This window comes from Odocoileus virginianus, chromosome 16, assembly GCF_023699985.2.
Source record: "Odocoileus virginianus isolate 20LAN1187 ecotype Illinois chromosome 16, Ovbor_1.2, whole genome shotgun sequence".
NCBI classification, from domain to species: Eukaryota; Metazoa; Chordata; class Mammalia; order Artiodactyla; family Cervidae; genus Odocoileus; species Odocoileus virginianus.
In genome coordinates, this window is record NC_069689.1 from 59,599,974 (window position 1) to 59,619,168 (window position 19,195).

At 39.7% G+C, this 19,195-nt stretch overlaps 1 protein-coding gene across 3 annotated transcripts in view; it reads left to right on the forward strand.

Moving 5' to 3' along the window:
* The first annotated feature begins 3,260 nt into the window (after positions 1-3,260).
* The window catches only part of SEC11A (SEC11 homolog A, signal peptidase complex subunit), a 35,308-nt gene continuing 19,373 nt past the window's right edge, over positions 3,261-19,195 (forward strand). The window contains exons 1-2 of one of the 3 annotated variants that reach the window (XM_020911269.2): positions 3,261-3,426; positions 18,437-18,546. In XM_020911269.2, coding sequence (XP_020766928.1) covers positions 3,376-3,426; positions 18,437-18,546 — 161 coding nt within the window. In that variant the 5' untranslated portion in view covers positions 3,261-3,375. The remainder of the gene's footprint in view (positions 3,427-18,436; positions 18,547-19,195) is intronic. The other 2 variants (XM_020911272.2, XM_020911270.2) reach the window with 2 other exon arrangements.

Sequence of the window (19,195 nt, forward strand, 5' to 3'; positions counted from 1 at the left end):
CAGCCCCTCTGGATAGTTTGACTATAACTTTCGGAGGGACTTTGAACCTAAACCACTGGTAGGTGAGGGCAGTCTCAAATTTCTGACCCATAGAAACAGAGATAACATTTCTTTTTTTAAGTTGCTAGGTTTGGGGGTGATTTGTTATAAAGACATAGATAACAAATTCATCAGATCAATGAAAACAAGGAGGAAGGGGTGTGATAGATTTCTAGGACCTACCATAGTAGGATGACTTTCTCTAGCAGCCCTAGGCAACTCCAGGCAATGTGTGTGTCTACTTTATATGCCATGGATATTATGCAATGTCCAACAGTATGTTTCTTTCAACAATATCTTTTGATAAAGGAATTTTGCCAAAATCTTAGTTTTCTTACTGAGCTATTAATCATTAACACTGTGACTGACTTTAAAAGCTTTTTGGCAAAAATGTGACCTGTCACTGTTTTGGCTATAAAAAGCACAGCTTCAAAGTATAGCTTTATAGTTTCGATCTTCAGCGAGAAATTTTATCAAAGTTATATTAGATAGTATTATTTTGTGGGGTTTTCTTCCTCTAGAAAAATTTTTTTTTGATTATCAGATTGGCCATTAAAAAAAAAGGGACTAAAATCTCAGACTTAGTTGATACTGTTTTGACCAAATTTCATAAGCTATGGAATGAACCACACGTAATGCACTGGGAACCAGGGGCAAATAGACAACCAGTTATCTTATTTATTTTTTAAACATTTTCATTAGAGTATAACAAAAATGTAAAAATTAGAGTATAGTTAATTTACAATATTGTTTGTTTTAGGTGTACAGCAAAGTGAACCCGATATGCATATACAACATACCTGTATCTACTCTTTTTTAGATTCTTTTCCCATATAAGTCATTAGAGTATTAAGCAGAGTTCCCTGTGCTATACAGCAGGTCCTTAGTAGTTATCTATTTTATATATAGTAGTGTGTACATAGCAATCCACATCTCCCAATTTATCCCTCCTCCTTTCTTTTCCCTGCTTGTAACCATACGTTTGTTTTCTACTGCCAGTTTGATAAAACATACTTCTTAGAGGCTTATCACATGTCTATTAGCACTGTTCTTTTTCAGCTGCTCATCATAATTCATTACACTTGTGGGTTACCCAGTCCCAGTGCAGTCAGATTCTCCCAGTATATATATTAGTACTGGATTCCTGGGCAATATTTCATTTACAACTTTTTTTCTGAGTTTGAACATATTCAGCATCCTGTTTTAATTAACTTTCAACTAACTGATTTGAATTAATGATCCATTTTTGTTAGTTGAAAATAAAATGTAATACAGTGAAATTTCAAATTTAACACCTAAACTAAACACTTATCATGAAACAATACATTAGAGTAACTGCATCCTACCAACTGAACATTAGCTGAGACAAACTATAGAGCCAACACAACCTAAAGAGTGAAATGACTATTGAGATGTAACATGATTTCTAAGAAAATCATAATTAGTCTGACACTTAAAAGTTTATGAAGTAGGGGACTTCCCCAGTGGTCCACTGGCCAAGACTCCATGCTCCCCATGCAGGGGGCCCAGGTGTGATCCCTGGTCAGGGAATTAGATCCCACATGCCGTGGGACAACTAATCCCCTATATTACAACTACTGAGCTCTCGTGCCCTCAAGCCCATGCTCCGAAACTAGAGTAGCCTCTGCTGGCTGCAACTACACAAATCCTGTGCCCAGGGACGAAGACACAGTGCAACCAAAAATACATTAAGTAAATAAATTTTTTAAAAAATGGAGAAAGTTAGGTACTGTTAAGAAAGCTGGGGAGAGATGAATGGACAAGAAAAGGTCCTTGCCTTCAAGGAGCTTATGTCTATTTTCCTCCACAGGCCTTTCTAATTTTGAGAAATCAGGGATTCATATTTTGCCTCAATAAGTGTGGCTTACCTATGCACAATAGTTGGAGATTCCCAATACACACACACATATTTTAAATTCAACAAATATTCGTTGGGTGCCCAACGTTTGTCAGGTTGTGCATTCGCCACTGGAAATTTAACAAAGAACAACAAGTCAATGGTTCTTTTTTCTTTTTTGTAACAGCTTTATTGTGATATAATTCACATACCATACAGTTCACCAATTTGAAGCATACAATGCAGTGGTTTTTTTAGTATATTCATAGAATTGTATAACTATCACCACAATCAATTTTAGAACATTTACAACACCTCCCCCCAAAAAGAAAACCCATACCCACTAGCATCACCTCCCACTTTACCTAACCCTCCCAGCCCTGGCAACCACTGCTTTCTGTCTTTATGGATTTGGCTATTCGGGACATTTTACATAAAATAATTCATGGTCTTTTGTGATTGGCTTCTTTCATTAAGAAGCAATGCTTTAAGAATCTAATGTTTTTAAAGGTTCATCTGTGTCACAATATTTCTTTTTGTTTCTAAATAATATTCAATTGTATGGATATACCACCTTTTGTTCATCCCTTCATCAGTTGATGAATCCATCCGTCATCCATCGTGTCTGACTCTTTGGGACCCCGTAGACTGTAGCCCACCAGGGTCCTCTGTCCATGGGATTCTCTAACCAACACTGGAGTGGGTAGCCTTTCCCTTCTCCAGGGGATCTTCCTGACCCCGGCATCAAAGCCAGGTCTCCTGCATTGCAGGCAGATTCTTTACCATCTGAGCTACCAGGGAAGCCCCATGGTTTGGCAGTTTTCTCCTCTTGTCTCCCTCTCACCTCTGGGTTTGGTAGTTTTCTAACCCTACCAGATTTCCTCTGCAACTAAGAGCTTCTTAAACTTCTGAAAGCTTCAGGCAGTGCTCTGAAAGTCACAGCCTCCGCCCTAACCCAACAGCACTTATGGAAATACCTCAGTGGTCAGTTTCCCGGAGCTCAGGACAAATCCAGCGCCACACCCAGACTCGCGGCCCCGGCTTGAACCGAGGCGGGCCACTCAGGGGCCGTCTCTGCCCGCAGAGACACAGTTCCCTATTGGCCAGCCGTGCGCTAGGTCCCGCCTTCCGGAGGTTGCAGGGCGGTCTCCTACCTAACCCTGAGCGGCCGCCTCAGTGTGGGGCCGCGAGGATGAGCGCGGGAAGTGGGCTTCAGTCGGCTCTCAGCAGACGAGCTCCAGGAGGTACGAGAGCCTCCTTCAGCGAGGCCAGGCCAGGAGGTTGGACTAGGACGGCCGGGAGTCCCTTTGTCCGCTGGTCGCGGCGAGGGGGCGGGGCCGCGTCGGTTCCACCCCGGAAGCGGAAGCGCGGGCGCCGCGGGGTCCTGTCCAGTGTGCGCTTGGCCCGTGCGCCAGCCGTTCCTCCCGCCGGTCACATCGCGCCCTTTCTTCTTCCCGTGTCCCCTCGCCGGCCCCGCCATGCTGTCTCTAGATTTTTTGGACGATGTGCGGCGGATGAACAAGCGGCAGGTGAGCTTGGCCGCCCACCGTTCCCCTTGTACCTTCCACTGTTGCCCCGCGGACCTCTGGGCCCCAGTATGAGGGCCTGAGCGGGTCTGACGCCTGGACTCTTCCATCTCTTTGTGGAGTCTGTGGCCAGAGATAGCTTTATCCACTCGCTGTTTTAGCCCTTAGTTGAGGCTGGGCCTTCTCCGGGCGGAGCGGGAAGCCTGATCGTCACGTTCCATTGCCCACAATGAGGCAGGGAAGCAAGTGGAAACCGTAGGGCTCTTTTTAAGTGGGAGTTGGGGCTGCTTATTGTGTTAGACTGGGTAAGGCGGCAAACTTCAATCGCAGTGACTTCCGATGGATTCTGGCAACTGGATTTAGCAGTCCACTGCTTCTCTGGCTTCTGGGATGCTCGGGGAGACGGTTATAGGCCCCACAAAAGCCATTCTACTTTGGGCCCGTTGCAACCTTTCTAGTACAGCTGGGCCCCAGCGGTCTGTACTGACTTCCTGGAACTACCTTCGAGTTCACAGTTGAAACAGTTACTCTGCTTGCCCGCGAGTCCACTTTAGCGTTAAGGTGTACCTCAGAATATTAGTGGTACAGGGATCTTGAAACTTAGATTTCCTGATTTTTGTCCTTAAACCTTACTCCATCCTGAACTTAGAGATCATATTTCGGATAGTCCTGTTGCAATTATTTGTTGTTGTTTAGTTGTTTCTATCATGTCCGATTCTTTTGCGACCCCATGGACAGTAGCCCTCCAGTCACCTCTGTCCATGGGGTTTCCCAGGCAAGAATACTGGAGTGTGTTGCCATTTCCTTCTCCAGGGTATCTTCCCGGATCAGAGATGGAACCCGTGTCTCCTGCATTGGCCGGCAGATTATTTATCACTGAGACACCTGGGAAGCCCTGTAATTATTTAGTCATTGGGAAAAGTTGCTTCTTTTTGTCTTTGAGGTCAGTAGTGTCTGACGAGCCTAGTTTTGCTTGCCTCGGACCTTTTTACAGTATTTTGCTGTTAAGAAGGATCCTGATGTCACTATTAAAGGTTTTTCTCTTGGACTTCTATTTTGCAGTTTATAATTACTATTTAGGGAAGAAAATATGCACCCTCTCCTTACTCCCCTTCAGACATCAGCTAGCTCAGACCTTAGCTAGCTCTTAGAAGTGTTTCCTACTTCCTTCAGTCATAATTGATCTTTCCTTTTCAAATTGCACGACTTTTATGTCTTTATAACATTTAAAATTCTCACCTGTATAGTGTTTTTTCATCCATATCTGAATTTATAGGTGCCACAGACATTTCTCTGGAGAAATTCTTATTTGGGGCCTCTATTTATTGTTCCCTGTGCTAGGTTCAGTGAGAAAAATGCAAAGATAAATAAGACAGATTCTGGCCTTCAAGGAGCATCAATATGTAGAAAATGACTAAGGCAGAACAGTAACTATTTTAAGCTCTTGCTATCTATGGAGTGCATTATATACCTGTGAGGTAGGTCATTTTATGCCCATTATACAGGTAAAGAAAATGAGCAGCCTACCAGAGATTGTTAGGAGGGGATGGGAAGGATTGGATTGCATGGGGATGGTGGTGAGGAAAAGTTAGAAATGAGGTTTTACCTGCACTTAGTATCTGAGGAAAAAATTGATGGTACTGACTATAGGTACTGAGGGGTTTCCCTGGTGGCTCAGCGGTAAAGAATCTGCCTGCAATGCAGGAGACTAGGGTTCGATCCCTGGGTTGGGAAGATCCCCTGGAGGAAAGCTTGCCTACCCACTCCAGTATTCTTGCTTGGAGAATCCCATGGGCAGAGAAGCCTGATGGACTCCACAGTCCATAGGGTCGCAAAGAGTTGAACTCCACTCAAGTGACTAAGTATGCATGCATACATTTGTACTGAGAGCTTACTAGATGAAAAGAGGGAAACTAGAAGTTTCATCAAATGTTTGATTAATTTGAGTTGTAATTATTTTTTAATAGAGGAATACTTTAATACAGTAAACTCCATCCATTTAAAGTGTTATCAGTTGAGGGAATCCCCTGACAGGCCAGTGGTTAGGACTCGGGATTTTCACTGCTGATGGCCTGGGATCCACCCCTGGTCAAGAACTAAGATTTCAGAAGCCACCCGGCAAGGCCAAAAATAAAAATGTATCAGTTGATAAGTTTCTACAGTTATATACATACATTACAGTCAAGATAAAGAACATTTCTATCACCCACGAGATCCCTTGTAGTTCATCTCTCTAACACTTGGAAACCACTGATTTGCTTTTTGTCATTATTGATGGGTTTGTGTTTTATAGAAGTGGACCCAGAGTATGTATTCTTTGAGCTTTGAGTTTTAATTGATTTTTAACTTGTGTGTGCTAAATTGCTTCAGTCACATCCAGCTCTCTTTAGCCCTATGAACTGTAGCCCTCCAGGTCCCCGAGATTGTTTACTGTATGTAATTTTTTTTTGTCTGCTTCACAATTTTCAGAATTAAAGTGTTTCACTACCTTCATGGCATCCAATAAGCTGTTGCCAGATTAATGTCTTCTCTCCTGTCCTCAAACTTCAGTAGATCCTATTGTAAGTTAAAGTCCCAAGGCCATTAGAATGGTGTTTGCAATAAGTCCTAGTCATTTTACAGTCTGCTTTTTCTCTCTCTCTCTCTTGTAAACTGGGGTTTAATTTTCCTGCCTATTTCATTTCACTGTGTGTATGAACATGGTTCTGTTCAAACTTTGTGTACTTAACTGTCTTGAGAATGCCCCTTGTATTATTTTTGAGTCTTTGTGTACCGCCCTAGACTATTAGGTGATCTCTAAAGCCCTTTTAGCTGTTATATACTGTTTTATTTGTCTTCTCCCCTTTACATTGTGGCTCTTTTACTGTAATATCAGAGCACAGCTTTTCTGAGGCTTTCCTTAATCCACAAAGCCCTGATTTATACTTTGCCCATTTCTGTGGTGTAAATACTTCCAACATGACCGATTTCAAGCTCCTGACATGACATCACTGAATGTTGAATTAGGAAGAAATGTAGTAGGCTGCAACTATAATTTCCACCTTACAAATAAAATTTAAAAAATAATCTCAAGAAAAAAAAAAATCTCAAGAACATAGATAATGGTAAAATGTAATGAAAAAGAAACTGATGAATTTAGATTATTTGTTAACTTTGTTTTTAAAGTAATTGTACTAATTTTTATAACTCTGTGTTTTAACAGTCAGCTTGCAAGATTCCTCAGAATTTAGCAAGTTGGTTCCATCACTCCTCTGGTTGTAGGTTAATTTCTTGATGCCCATTGAGATAGCCTTTGTGTGCAGAAAAGCCTATTTAGAATTCTTGTATTTGGAAAAAAAAACACCTCAATTTATAAAGGCTAAAATTTAAAAACTCAGTTCTTAAATCTTTTAGAATCAGTTTTCAAATCTTATCCTATTGAAAGTCTAGCAACTTTTTTTTTGGCACACCATGAGGCCTGTGGGATCTTAGTTCCCTGACCAGGTATTGAACCTGGGCACTTGGCAGTGAAATCACAGGGCCCTGACCACTAGGCTTCCAGGGACTTCCCAGGTCTAGCAAATTTTAAGAATCACTTTTAAGGGCCTTTGAATATTTAGGCTAATTTGTAAACAGACATCTTAAAAGTATTAAATTTGATTTATAAATTTAACCTTTTTAAGAAGGTTAATTATTCAACAAACATCAGTTCATACTCATGTAGTTTTTATAAATTTGAAGCTTAGGTTCTCTCACATGTTTCAGCATTTGAATATAATATATAAATAGTAAGTTTTCTGATTAAAATATAAATCTATAACGATTGTACATTTTGAATTAGAATTGCAAACCTGACCTACTTTAATAGGTCAGATTCTCTTTAAATGTTACAAAAACTTAAAAGATTCCAAATATGCACAGAGTCCTTAACATAAAGAGTCCTGGAATGAAAAGATGCTTATTTGCTAAAGAGTATGTCATGCCAAATAATTTTTCTATTACTTTTATGTGTAATTCTCTGTTTGCTGAGAAGTTTTTGTTTTTTGCTGAGAATTCTTAATGACCAGAGGACTTTGGCCAGCCTGACTGGATCTGTGTTTGAGCCCTGATGGACTAGTCTGACTGTCACAGAATTTCCTCTTAGTGTCTCCTTAGGTCTTTTCCTTTACTTGATTGAACTTGGCATTTCTTGGATTTTAATTATCTGTATATTTTCCTACCAGAATCTGAAGACTTTAAGACTTGGCACAATCCTTTCTTTTGTTGTCTTTCTTTAAAAAAAAAAAAAAATATTTTGGCCGTGCCCATGAAGCATGTGGGATCTTTGATGAGGAATTTAACCCCTGCTCCCTGCAGTGGAAGGGCAGAGTCTTAACCACCGGACCACCAGGGAAGTCCTTCTTTTTATATCTATCTCTTAGGATCACTTAACTCTTAATGGCTACTGTAGTGATTTCTGATTGAATTCCAGATATTTTTGGAAACTTTTTCTTTTTAATAAATTGGCCCTCTAGTGAAGCACACAGAAGCCTAGATTTTTCTTAGACTTGAACCTAATATGAGCAAGTGTACTGCAAATAGGACGTATATACAACACCGAGGACAGATCCATTACTTTTTTTGATTATTGAAAGCTAATCTGGTCTTGTTTAGGATCGGGAAAATCTTTATCACTAGCAGGGTATTAAATACAGAGAGTTGTCAACTGGTTAAAAGAGGCTCAGCCACTAAAATGGGTAAAAGAGGACTCTTAAGGGCTTCAGAAATAGTGTGTGCAGGAACCAGTAATTATGCCTTCTAGGATAAGGGAGTCAACAAAGAACTAGCAGAATACCTCCCTCCAAGCGCCTTCCTAACCTGAGATAACAGACTTCTTTGGAGAGGGTGTGGCTGCCTCAGGGACATGTAGTGACATTTGCCGGAACAGTGAACTGGAACTGGTCCATAGAAGTGGCCTACTGAGAGGCTGAGAAATTTTCGAGTGTGTGTGGGCAGGAGCCAGTCTTCGATGGTCTCTGAGGTGCGGTTTCGCAGACCTCCTGTACTTAGATCTACTGGCTACCTAGTGAAATACAAACACTCTATGGGAAGAGAAGCCTGTCCCACTCTCTGTCATCTTGCAGCAGCCCTGCAGTGCTTTTGTTAAGAAAAACATACATCCTTGAGGCAGTGGGAAAAGGTGCCCTTGTTTACAGGGCTCAGCCTAGTAACACAGAAGGATGGATTTGGTGCTGAAAGACAATAAATTTGTAATGCCTACTCTTCCACTGTTCTCTCAGGCCAGCCACTAAAGATGATGGAGGACACATGCTGCTGCTGCTAAGTTGCTTCAGTCGTGTCCGACTCAGTGACCCCATAGACGGCAGCCCACCAGGCTCCCCCGTCCCTGGGATTCTCCAGGCAAGAATACTGGAGTGGGTTGCCATTTCCTTCTCCTATGCATGAAAGTGAAAAGTGAAAGTGAAGTCACTCTGTCATGTCCGACTCTTAGCGACCCCATGGACTGCAGCCTTCCAGGCTCCTCCATCCATGGGATTTTCCAGGCAAGAGTACTGGAGTGGGGTGCCATTGCCTTCTCCGACACATAAGACCAGTGAAATTCATGACTGTGTGCCCATGTGACTGTTGTGCTTTAATTACCTGTGAAATAAGTTTTCTGATCAGAAGCAGTGTTGTATGGAATATCATGATGAGTCATAAAGGCATTCTGTAAGTTCATGGGTGCTGGTTTTGATGGAAATACTGAAGACAAGGAAGACAGATTTGTGGCTGTGGTGGTTTAATTGCTAAGTTGTGTCTGACTCTTTGTGACCCCATGAACTGTAGCCCATGATGCTCCTCTGTCCATGGGATTTCCCAAGCAAGAATACTGGAGCAGGTTGCCATTTTCTTCCTCGGGATCTTCCGGACGCAGAGATCAGACCTAGGTCTCCTGCACTGCAGAGAGATTCTTTACTGCCGAGCCGCTAGGGAAGCCCTCTGTATCCAGAGTCTATTCTAGAAAGAAGAAATTACTGCCCCTTCCATGATGGAAGTAATCCAGCGTCAGGAATGGTGGCATTGTTGGTCTTTGCAGTTGGTAGTCTAGGCACTCATCATTGGCTAGAACCAAGTTGGTCCTGGTGAGTGAAAGTCCACATTGCTAACCTTTATCTTGACTGCTATAGCCATTTGACCATGAGTCTATTGGTTAAGAGACATGAGTGGCTAGGGAAAGAGGCTGACTGACACTGTGATATACTGCATTACAAGTTAAATTATGGTTTGAATCTAGAGAATCACTTCAGTAAAGAAGAAAGGAGAGGGCAGCAAGAGCCAAGCCAGATCATGGAAGGCCCTCTGTACTTAGGGGTTCAGAATTTAGCCTATAGGTGGTAAGAGAAGATTTTGGGCAGACAGCTCAATAATTTTTATTTTCACTTTACAAACAATAATATATTGGTGCATGAATTAGAAAGATATACTAGAGATAGAACTGTCAGATTGCTTCAGTAGTCTGGGTAAGTGGAGATAAGATGTGAAGTAAGGCAATAGTCATAGAAATAAAGCCAGTGGGTTGGATGTAAGAGATGTTGGGAAGGTAAAATTTAGAGGACTTACATGCATGGTGGGACTAATCACTAAGCTAGAGTATATGGTGGGAGATAGAGGAAAAGGATTGAGTTCAGCTCTGTATGTGTTGAATTTAAAGTGTCTATGTAACACCTAGGTGATTTTCAGTAAATAACTGGATATACTTACCAATTGGATAGAATTGGTCTGGTCTGGAGAAGAGATTTGGGTGATATATGCTGATATGTGATAATTGAATCTATGAATAGATAAGACTGCAGAGTGGAAAGAGAAAAGGGCAAAGGTTGGACTCCTAGAACACTTGTATTTAATGGGATGTCAGAGAAGAGGTCAGGGTCTGAGGTTGGTGACACAGAAACCGAGGGATCAGGGAGTGAGAAAAAGATGATCAAGTGCCAAGTGTCTTAGAAAAACAAGGTAGTTAAAATAAGATCATAGACTCCCTCCTCCTGGTTTTTAATGAATAGTTTAAATGGTTAATGTATTTACATTGTTCTCCTCCGCCCCCCACAAAAAGTGAAAGTCACTTTTTCCTATAGTCTTGCCAGCATTGTGTTTTCAAACTTTTAGATTTTTTCCATTCTAATAAATGAAAAGTGGTATATCAGGACAGCTTACTTGTATTTTGCTCATTATGAGTTTGGTTGAGCATATTTTCATGTGATTTTGAAGTTTATATTTCATTTTCAATGAGCTAGCAGTTCATAACACTTTGCTTATTTTCCTTTCGGATTGTTATTGATTTGTAGGATCTCTTTATAGGACGATTAGTCTTTTGTTTTGTATATATATAGTAAATATTTTCTCCCAGTTTGTCATTTGTGTTTTGATTTAGCTTACAGTATAATTTGCCATGCATAGTTGTTGTTTTTTTTTTTTTTTTTGGTTATTTGCTCTTTTATATTGTTTTGGGTAGTCAAATTTACCACTTTCTTCTTCATGGCTTCTGGATTTCAGGTCAATTTAAAAAACTTCCCTTACTCCAAGGCTTTCATACTTTTGTGGGGTTTTTTTTTGTTTGTTTTTATTTTTTTTGGTGTGGACCATTTTAAAATCTTTATTGAATTTTTTGCAATATTGCTTCTGTTTTATTTTTTGGCCACAAGGCATGTGGGATCTTAGCTCCCCGAAGAGGGATCGAACCCACACCCCCTGTATGGAAGGTGGTTAAGCACTCACTGTGTTAACCCTTGTGTTAACCGCTGGGCCTCCAGGGAAGTCCTGGCCTTCCCTACTTTGTTTTCTTCTGTTACTTTTGTGAATTTGTGCCTTAAAAAAAAAAAAAAAAAAAACTTTATTGACGTATAATTCATAAAATTCACCCATTTTAAGTGTATAGTTCATGGGTTTTAGTAAATTTATATAGGGTTGTGCACCTATCACCACAGTCCATTTTTAGGATATTTTCATCATCCCAAAAGATCCTTTGTGTGCTTTTAGTCAATGCCCATTTCCACTCCTGGCCCCAGGCATCCACTAATCTGCTTTGAATCTCTATGATTTACCTTTACTAGATATTTTATTTTTTTATTTAATTTTTTATCAGCAATTGGCTTTTAGTAAATCAAAGCAGACGTTTTACTTAAATGGAATCCTGTAAAATTCTACAAAATCCTTTTGTAGCTGGTTGCTTTCATTTCACATAATTTTGTAAAATTGTGGTGAAATACACTTAACAAAATTTTCTATCCTAACATTTTTACTTGGTTATTTTTTTTTTAATTGAAATGTAGTCAATTAACAATGTTGTATTAGTTGCAGGTGTATAGCAAAGAGATTCAGTTAACACACACATATATATATCTTCTTTTTCAGAGTCAAATTGGTTTGTTTTTCTTTACTGTTTTTCTGTCTTCTATTTCACTTATTTCTACTCCTAATTTTAGGATTTCTTTTCTGTGAGTTACTTTGTATTTCATTTGAGTTTTCCTAGTGTTTTAAGTTGGAAGCTTAATTTGGGAAATCTACAAATATTTGAAAATTAAACAGTGCATTTCTAAATAACTCATGGGTCAAAGGAGAATCACAGGGAAATTGCAAAATATTTTGAACTGAATATAAACCAAAACACAACTTAATTTGAGACCTTTCTGTTTTTCTTAACATAGGATTTACTGTTATAAAATTCCCTCTACATACTACTTTCAGTGCATCCCACAGATTTTGAAATGTTGTATTTTTGTTCTCTTTTGATTTCTTCTACCATGGGTGATTTTAGAAGTATCTTTATTTGATTTCTAAACATTTGGGGCAGTTTTTCAGGTATCTTTCTGTTACTGATTTCTATTTTCATGCCATTGTGATTGGAGAATACTCTTTGCATAATTCAAATTCCTTTCTATTTATTGAGATTTGTTTTGCGGTCTTGAATATGGTTTGTCTTTCTGAACGGTCTGTGTGTACTTAAAAGGAATGTGTATCTGCTCTTGTTGGACAGAATGTTCTGTAAATATCAGTTAAGTCAAATTGGTTGGTAGTGTTGTTCAAATCTTTTCTATGCTTATTGATTTTCTTTAAATTTTCTTATTGTATCAATTATTGAGAGGGGATATTGACATTTTGGACTATAACTGTGAGTTTGTCTATTTCTTCTATTCTTTTCCATTATGTTTTATCACAAAGATATTGAATATAGTTCCCTGTACTATACGTTAGGACCTGGTTGTTTATCCATTCTGAATGTAATGGTTTGCATCTACCAAGCCCCAAACTTCCAGTCTATCCCTCCCTCTCTTCCTGCTTCTTGGGGGAGAGTGTGTTCTTATGTCTGTGAGTCAGTTTGTGTTTTAAATAGGTTCCTTTGTGCCATATTTTAGATTCCACATATAAGTGATATAATTTGATATTTGTCTTTCTCTTTCTGAGTTACTTCGCTTGGTATGATAATCTCCAGTTGCATCTTGAAATAGTTTTTTATTACTATGACTTTAGTTTCACTAAACTTTTCTTTTGTGATGTCTAATCTGCAGTTATTCCATTTTGTGTGGTTATCAGACAAGATTGGCCACATGCAAGGCGGTATGGCCATAGCCAGCCTGTGTGGTTTTCATTTCAGATGTTTTCTTTTTCATCTCTAGAGATTTGAGTTGGGTCTTGGATATATTTTCTATTATCCAAGTCTCTAATGTGCTCAGTCTTTCCCCTACCATCTTCTTTGTTTTTAATTCTGGCTGAGCCACACAGCTTGTGGGATCTTAGTTCCCCAACCAGGGATTGAACCTGGGCGGCAGCAGTGAAAGCACTGAGTCCTAACCACTGGACAACCAGGGAATTACCAATTCAAGGCTTTTTAAAAAGGCTTTGTTAAGCAAGTCCACAGCAGCCTTTAGTCCAAGGTTAATTTTTCACCACAACTAAACAGTAACTTTTGAGTATGCTATCCAAAACCAATGTGTTATGAACATTTCCACTCTGGCCAATGGAAACAAATTATTCCTGCCCCATATGAGCTTTTAGAATTGTTCTGTTGCTCCTTTTAGATGCTTCTTTAGATGATTCATTTCCCTTAAATGCATGTGCTAATCCTTGCTGATCATCACTCAGCTGAAGACTTGAGAAGAGAGGCTGCATAGATCTTTGTATAGTTCTCATTTCTGTAATGCCTTACAATCAAAGCTGCCTTCGTCCCCCCAGACTCCCAGTTCTTTGTCATCAAGTCAGGAGACTTGTAGGCTCTGGCTACATTTCCATTTTGCCCTGTGGCCTGGAAACCATCCAGTCTGTAAGTTGGGGCAATTGTAGGGCTCACCTTGTTTCTTCTTTCATAGTCCTATGCTACCTGGACACCGTCACATGTCCAGTGTCTGAAAACCTTTGTTCATATATTTTATCTAGTGTTTTAATTATTTCAGGCAGGAAGGTAAATTTGATCCTTTTTTCTCCAACTTGGCCTGAATAACATGTTTCTTTCTTCTTCTTTTTTTTTTGCTTTTTTATTTTGTATTGGGGTATAGCTGATTAACAAACAATGTCGTGATAGTTTCAAGTGGATGGCAAAGGGACTCAGCCACATATAAAAATGTATCCATTCTCCCCTAAGCTTCCCTTCTATCCAGGCTGCCCCATAACATTAAACAGAGTAAATAGCGTATTTTTGAGATTCATCTATGTTGTGTGTTTCAGTAGTTCATTCATTTCTATTCCTGAGAGGTTTTCCATCATTTGGAAATAATGTTGTAATTTATTTATTCACCTGTTGGTGGACATTTGGTTTTTTATTTTTTCCAATTTGAGGCTATTATGAATGAAACTACTATACAAGTGTTGCGTGGACATGTTTTCATTTGTCAGATTTTAAAGAAATTTAATGGATTTTTTAAAATGAAAGTCATCTTATGCCTGTTTAGACAAATCAAGGATTTTTGTTGTTGTTATCATTTAAGACACTCACTGGGACTATCAGTGACTTTATATATTGGACCATAATAAGTATCCGTTCTGAATATGCTTCAGTTTTTCAGTGCCGTAAATTTTACTGGTAGCTGCTCTCAGTGTATCTGCTTCTAATACCCTAGTTTTTAATTGCTACTTCTATGAATTAGAAACCAGGGGATTGTGATTATGAATTAATAAGTCTCTTAAGTTTGAGGTCTCAAAATAAGTGGAATTGAAGACTTAAGCCAACTGCTATTTTGTAGCTCTCAGACACATTTTTGCTTCCATGGTCATGTTTGTCTTCACTTGAGATTACTAGAAGTCTGACTCCTATGAAAATACTCTTTGCTGAACTTCAAATATCTCTTACAAGAACAGGAAATATAATGGCGTGTTTGATAACTAATAAGTGCAAGTATATAACTTCCAAATTTGTTGTTGTTTAGTCACTAAGTCGTTTCTGGCTCTTTTGCAACCCCATGGACTGCACCCACTAGGCTCCTTTGTCCATGAGATTTCCCAGGCAAGGATACTGGCGTGGGTTGCCATTTCTTTCTCCAAGGGATCTTCCTGACCTAGGACTTGAACCTGCATATCCTGCATTGGCAGGCAGATTCTTTACCATTGAGCCACCATAGAAGCCCCAACTTCCGTATTAGAACTTGTTAAATTATAATATTCAAACTTACTATCACTGGGAAGACCCAGAGGGATGGGATGGGGAGGGAGGTGGGAGTGGGGATCGGGATGGGGAACACATGTAAATCCATGGCTGATTCATGTCAATGTATGGCAAAAAAGTAATTAGCCTCCAACTAATAAAAATAAATGAAAAAAAATAGCTTACTATCAGCTTTATTTTGCTGAATTTTCGTTGTAGGTTTTTCTCAAATTCTTGTTATTTATTACTTACTGTGTATTTTAACTTATGTAGATTATTCTAGTCATGGAACTTTTTGGGAAGTCTCCACACACTACTTCCTAAAAGTACAAAAGAAAAATAGCACGCATAAATCCTTATGCCATAGCTACCAAGAGATATTACATAGAGCTTTGACTGGTTTTTAATAACATTCTTTAACTTTGAACACTGAAGAGCGTAATGTTCCAGTCATTTCTTAGAAAATAATGGGGCTATTCAGTTCTGTGATTGTTACTCTACATATGTCACAATATCCTATTAATAGCTTGCTTTGGCCAAATGGTATGAGGTTAGGTAGCTGCCACCTTATTTCTGTCAATACCCAAAATACTTCTTTCTCTACATTCATTCTGTACATTCATTAGCATTTAGATACAGTGCTGAAGAAAGCAGGGGCTTTTGAGTAAATATTTTTGTCATGAAAAAGGGGAGAAGAGAGTGAAAAATACGGTACTTTCAAACTTTTGCTCAGGTAGAATATTTGTTTTCGCAGATATGTGCTTCAGTCTAGGTTTTGACAGACAGTCACACACTGACTTAGAAGTGTACAGGCCGGCATCTTTTAAGGAACATTTATACATAGTGAGAGACTCGGCCTCTTTCTCTACTGTTGAGGTTGATCTTGATGATTGGATACATGTCACAACAATGACTGTGTAGTGAAAATAGGATTACATGTCTGAGGAAAAAGAGAAGAATAATTATAGTGATCTCTTTGCAGGAACAGAGAAAATCAAGATTTTTTGAATCTTTCATTTTTCTTTTAGAGAAGAGCTAACTTTAGGGACTTCTGTGATAGCCTAGTGGTTAAGAATCTGTCCTCCATGGCAGAGGGCACAGGGTCCATCCCTGGATGGGGAACTAAGATCCCACATGCTGCAGGGTGCAGCCAAAAAAAAAAAGAAAAACCCCAACCAGTTATTTTATTAGCTGTCTCACACCTGTTCTGACAATGCCACATCTGTGCCCTTCTGAAAACAGAAAGCTTTTCCTCAGCAAAACAGATTTGAACTGACTGACATGTAGCTATTTTTAGCTTTATTTCTTTCAGTGTGTTTTTTATGTTTTGCTGCAGAAATATTAATAGGCTTGACTATGGGATATTGCCTGCTCAGGGTGTTATCTACTATATGGTATGTTCGGGTATTACCTTTTCAAAATCTGGCCAATTCTGAATTATGAAGCCTTTCTGACCTCCAAAGGTTTTATTTATTTATTTTTTTTTAGATTTTAAAATAGTTAAATTTTTTGATTTGTTTCAAAGTTAAACCCAAGACATACTGACTTAATAGGAAATCCAATGAGCAACATTTTTCTAGGCTGAACACCTGTTTTCCCTTAGTCTGCCCCAAGACAGCATGTACATGTTAATTTATTTTACAATCTGCTAAACAAGCATTTTAACACAGTAATAAGTCAATAAGGGAACTGAACCAGATTCAGGGATGAAATAATGCAGTCTTCCATGAAGATATCAAAGCCATATTTTTCACCTCAACCTCCAACATTTCATGCTGGTTTAAGGACATTCCTCAAGCATCTATGAGCCCTCCTTCCTCCAGCTTCTAACTCATGGCTTTCTGCATGGCGCCCTGTGTAGGACCACCAATGCTTATACGCAGTGGACTCTCAAAATGATGATGATAGTAAGAAAAATAACAATATTACTAATACGTCCAAACCTCACCAACATCAGGAAAGGCTGGAGGAAGCCATTCTTGTGGGGGAAACACAAGTAAGGCCGGAGCCAGGGCGCAGACCAAAGCTGCAGGCAGGGGCTCCGAAGTCCTCTTTGCGAACCTCCCAAAACACTTACGTCCTACATTCTCACGAGGCCTGCCCGGGCCTGCTGAGGCTGACAGCAGCCCACCCTGTGCTGTCTGGTCCTGGAGGTCCACTTGCTGCTTCCCAGACTCCCACTCCTCTCCAAAGGTTTTAAATAAGGAATCATGAGACTATGTTTTGTAATTTTTATAGAGTCCCACAGCCCTTCCTTCAGTGACTCTGGATTGGGGCCCTTAATAATCTTTTGCCCTAACCAGTAGTATATATAGGTGACTTTCTTAGCATGGGAAGTTTGGAAAATAGAGCCTCTAGCTGAATTCCTGCGGAGAAGGCAATGGCACCCCACTCCAGTACTCTTGCCTGGAAAATCCCATGAATGGAGGAGCATGGTGGGCTGTAGTCCATGGGGTTGCTAAGAGTTGGACACGACTGAGCAATTTCACTTTCATGCATTGGAGAAGGAAATGGCAACCCACTCCAGTGTTCTTGCCTGAAGAATCCCAGGGATGGGGGAGCCTGGTGGGCTGCCGTCTATGGGGTCGCACAGAGTCGGACACGACTGAAGCGACTTAGCAGCAGCAGCAGCTGAATTCCTGACTGCCGATCCACAAGCGTACCACAATCACTTCTTAAAAGCTAGCTTTTCTATCCTTATCCTCTCTGACTCTACTTTCTTAAATCTGTCTTTGGAATAAAAAGACTATTTTTTGTCTTTTCAAAAAATAATATGAAACAAGCGGTTTGGCTTTGACAAAGTCACTTCCTCTCTCTGAGACTGTGTTTCCTCACCTATAAAATGAGGGTTCAGGTTAAATGTCATTGAATAGCCTGTAATTATCAAGGGCTATTTATTGTAGAAAAGTAAGTCTTAGAGGAGTTTCGAAGCACAGGTACATTGCTGTTGGCTGGTATGTGCCGTGAATGTGATGGAATTTAAGCTGAATGGTTGTGAAGCCCAAATGAAATAATTTATGTGAAAAGTTCTGAAAATAATGTTAATCATGTGAATGTAACGTGTTTTAGCAAACAAAGCGGAGCAGGATTCTTTGGGTGGCTTGAAGGGCTGTACTGGGATGTGCTCATGGGGTAATTACACGCGCGGTTTGAAAGGCAGTCTCTGGGACTTCCTTGGGGTTCAGTGGCTAAGACTCTGCGCTCCCAGTGTAGGGGACCTGGATTTGATCCCTGGTCAGGGAACTAGATCACACATGCCACAGCTAAGACCCAGTGCAGCCAAAAAAATAAATAAAATTTTTAAAGGAGTCTCTGAACTTCAGGTGCCCTAATAGTACTACTTGAAACTTTAAAATTGATACTACTCTCCGTTGCTTTCCTCAGTCGGGCTAACTATGGATCTGATTTCTTCTCTTGTTCTTACAGCTCTATTATCAAGTCCTAAATTTTGGAATGATTGTCTCCTCGGCACTAATGATCTGGAAGGGGTTAATGGTCATAACTGGAAGTGAAAGTCCAATTGTAGTGGTGCTCAGGTAACAATTAATTTTTCATTTCAAAGTATGGAGTCTCATGGCATTACTTGGGAGAGAAACTGAGATGTTGAATAATGGATATATCATTCCTTTAGACGTTATTGTTTCCCAGAAGAGGACCTGGAAGAAAATTTTTCTTTCTCAGTTGTGAGGAATTCTCAACTTTGTCAGGCGCTTTCCATTCAGATCCCAAAGGGCTCCTGACTTTTCCATGAAATGTTTACCATATGAGCTTTATTTTTGGCACATCTGTTAAGGAAGTGTTTCAGTTTAGTTTATTTTCTCAAAATCTTTCTGTCCTCTTATGTTTTTTTACTTTAGTCTATCAGGGCTGATGGTGGTTTAGTTGCTCAGTCATGTCTGACTCTTTGTGACCCCATGGATTGTAGCCTGCCAGGCTCCTCTGTCCATGGGATTTTCCAGGCAAGAATACTAGAGTGGGTTGCCATTTTCATCTCCAATCAGGGCTGATACTTAGTTGTTAATTTACAAGATCATATATCATCTTCATAAATTAAGAATTCTTCTGCAACATGTTCTCAGTGTCAGTTCAGAAGCCTCACTAATTATTTCCATGTTTCATGCTGACCTTTAAATATCACTTCTAAATAGACTTCAGGAATTTTGACTATATTAATGCCATCTCTTA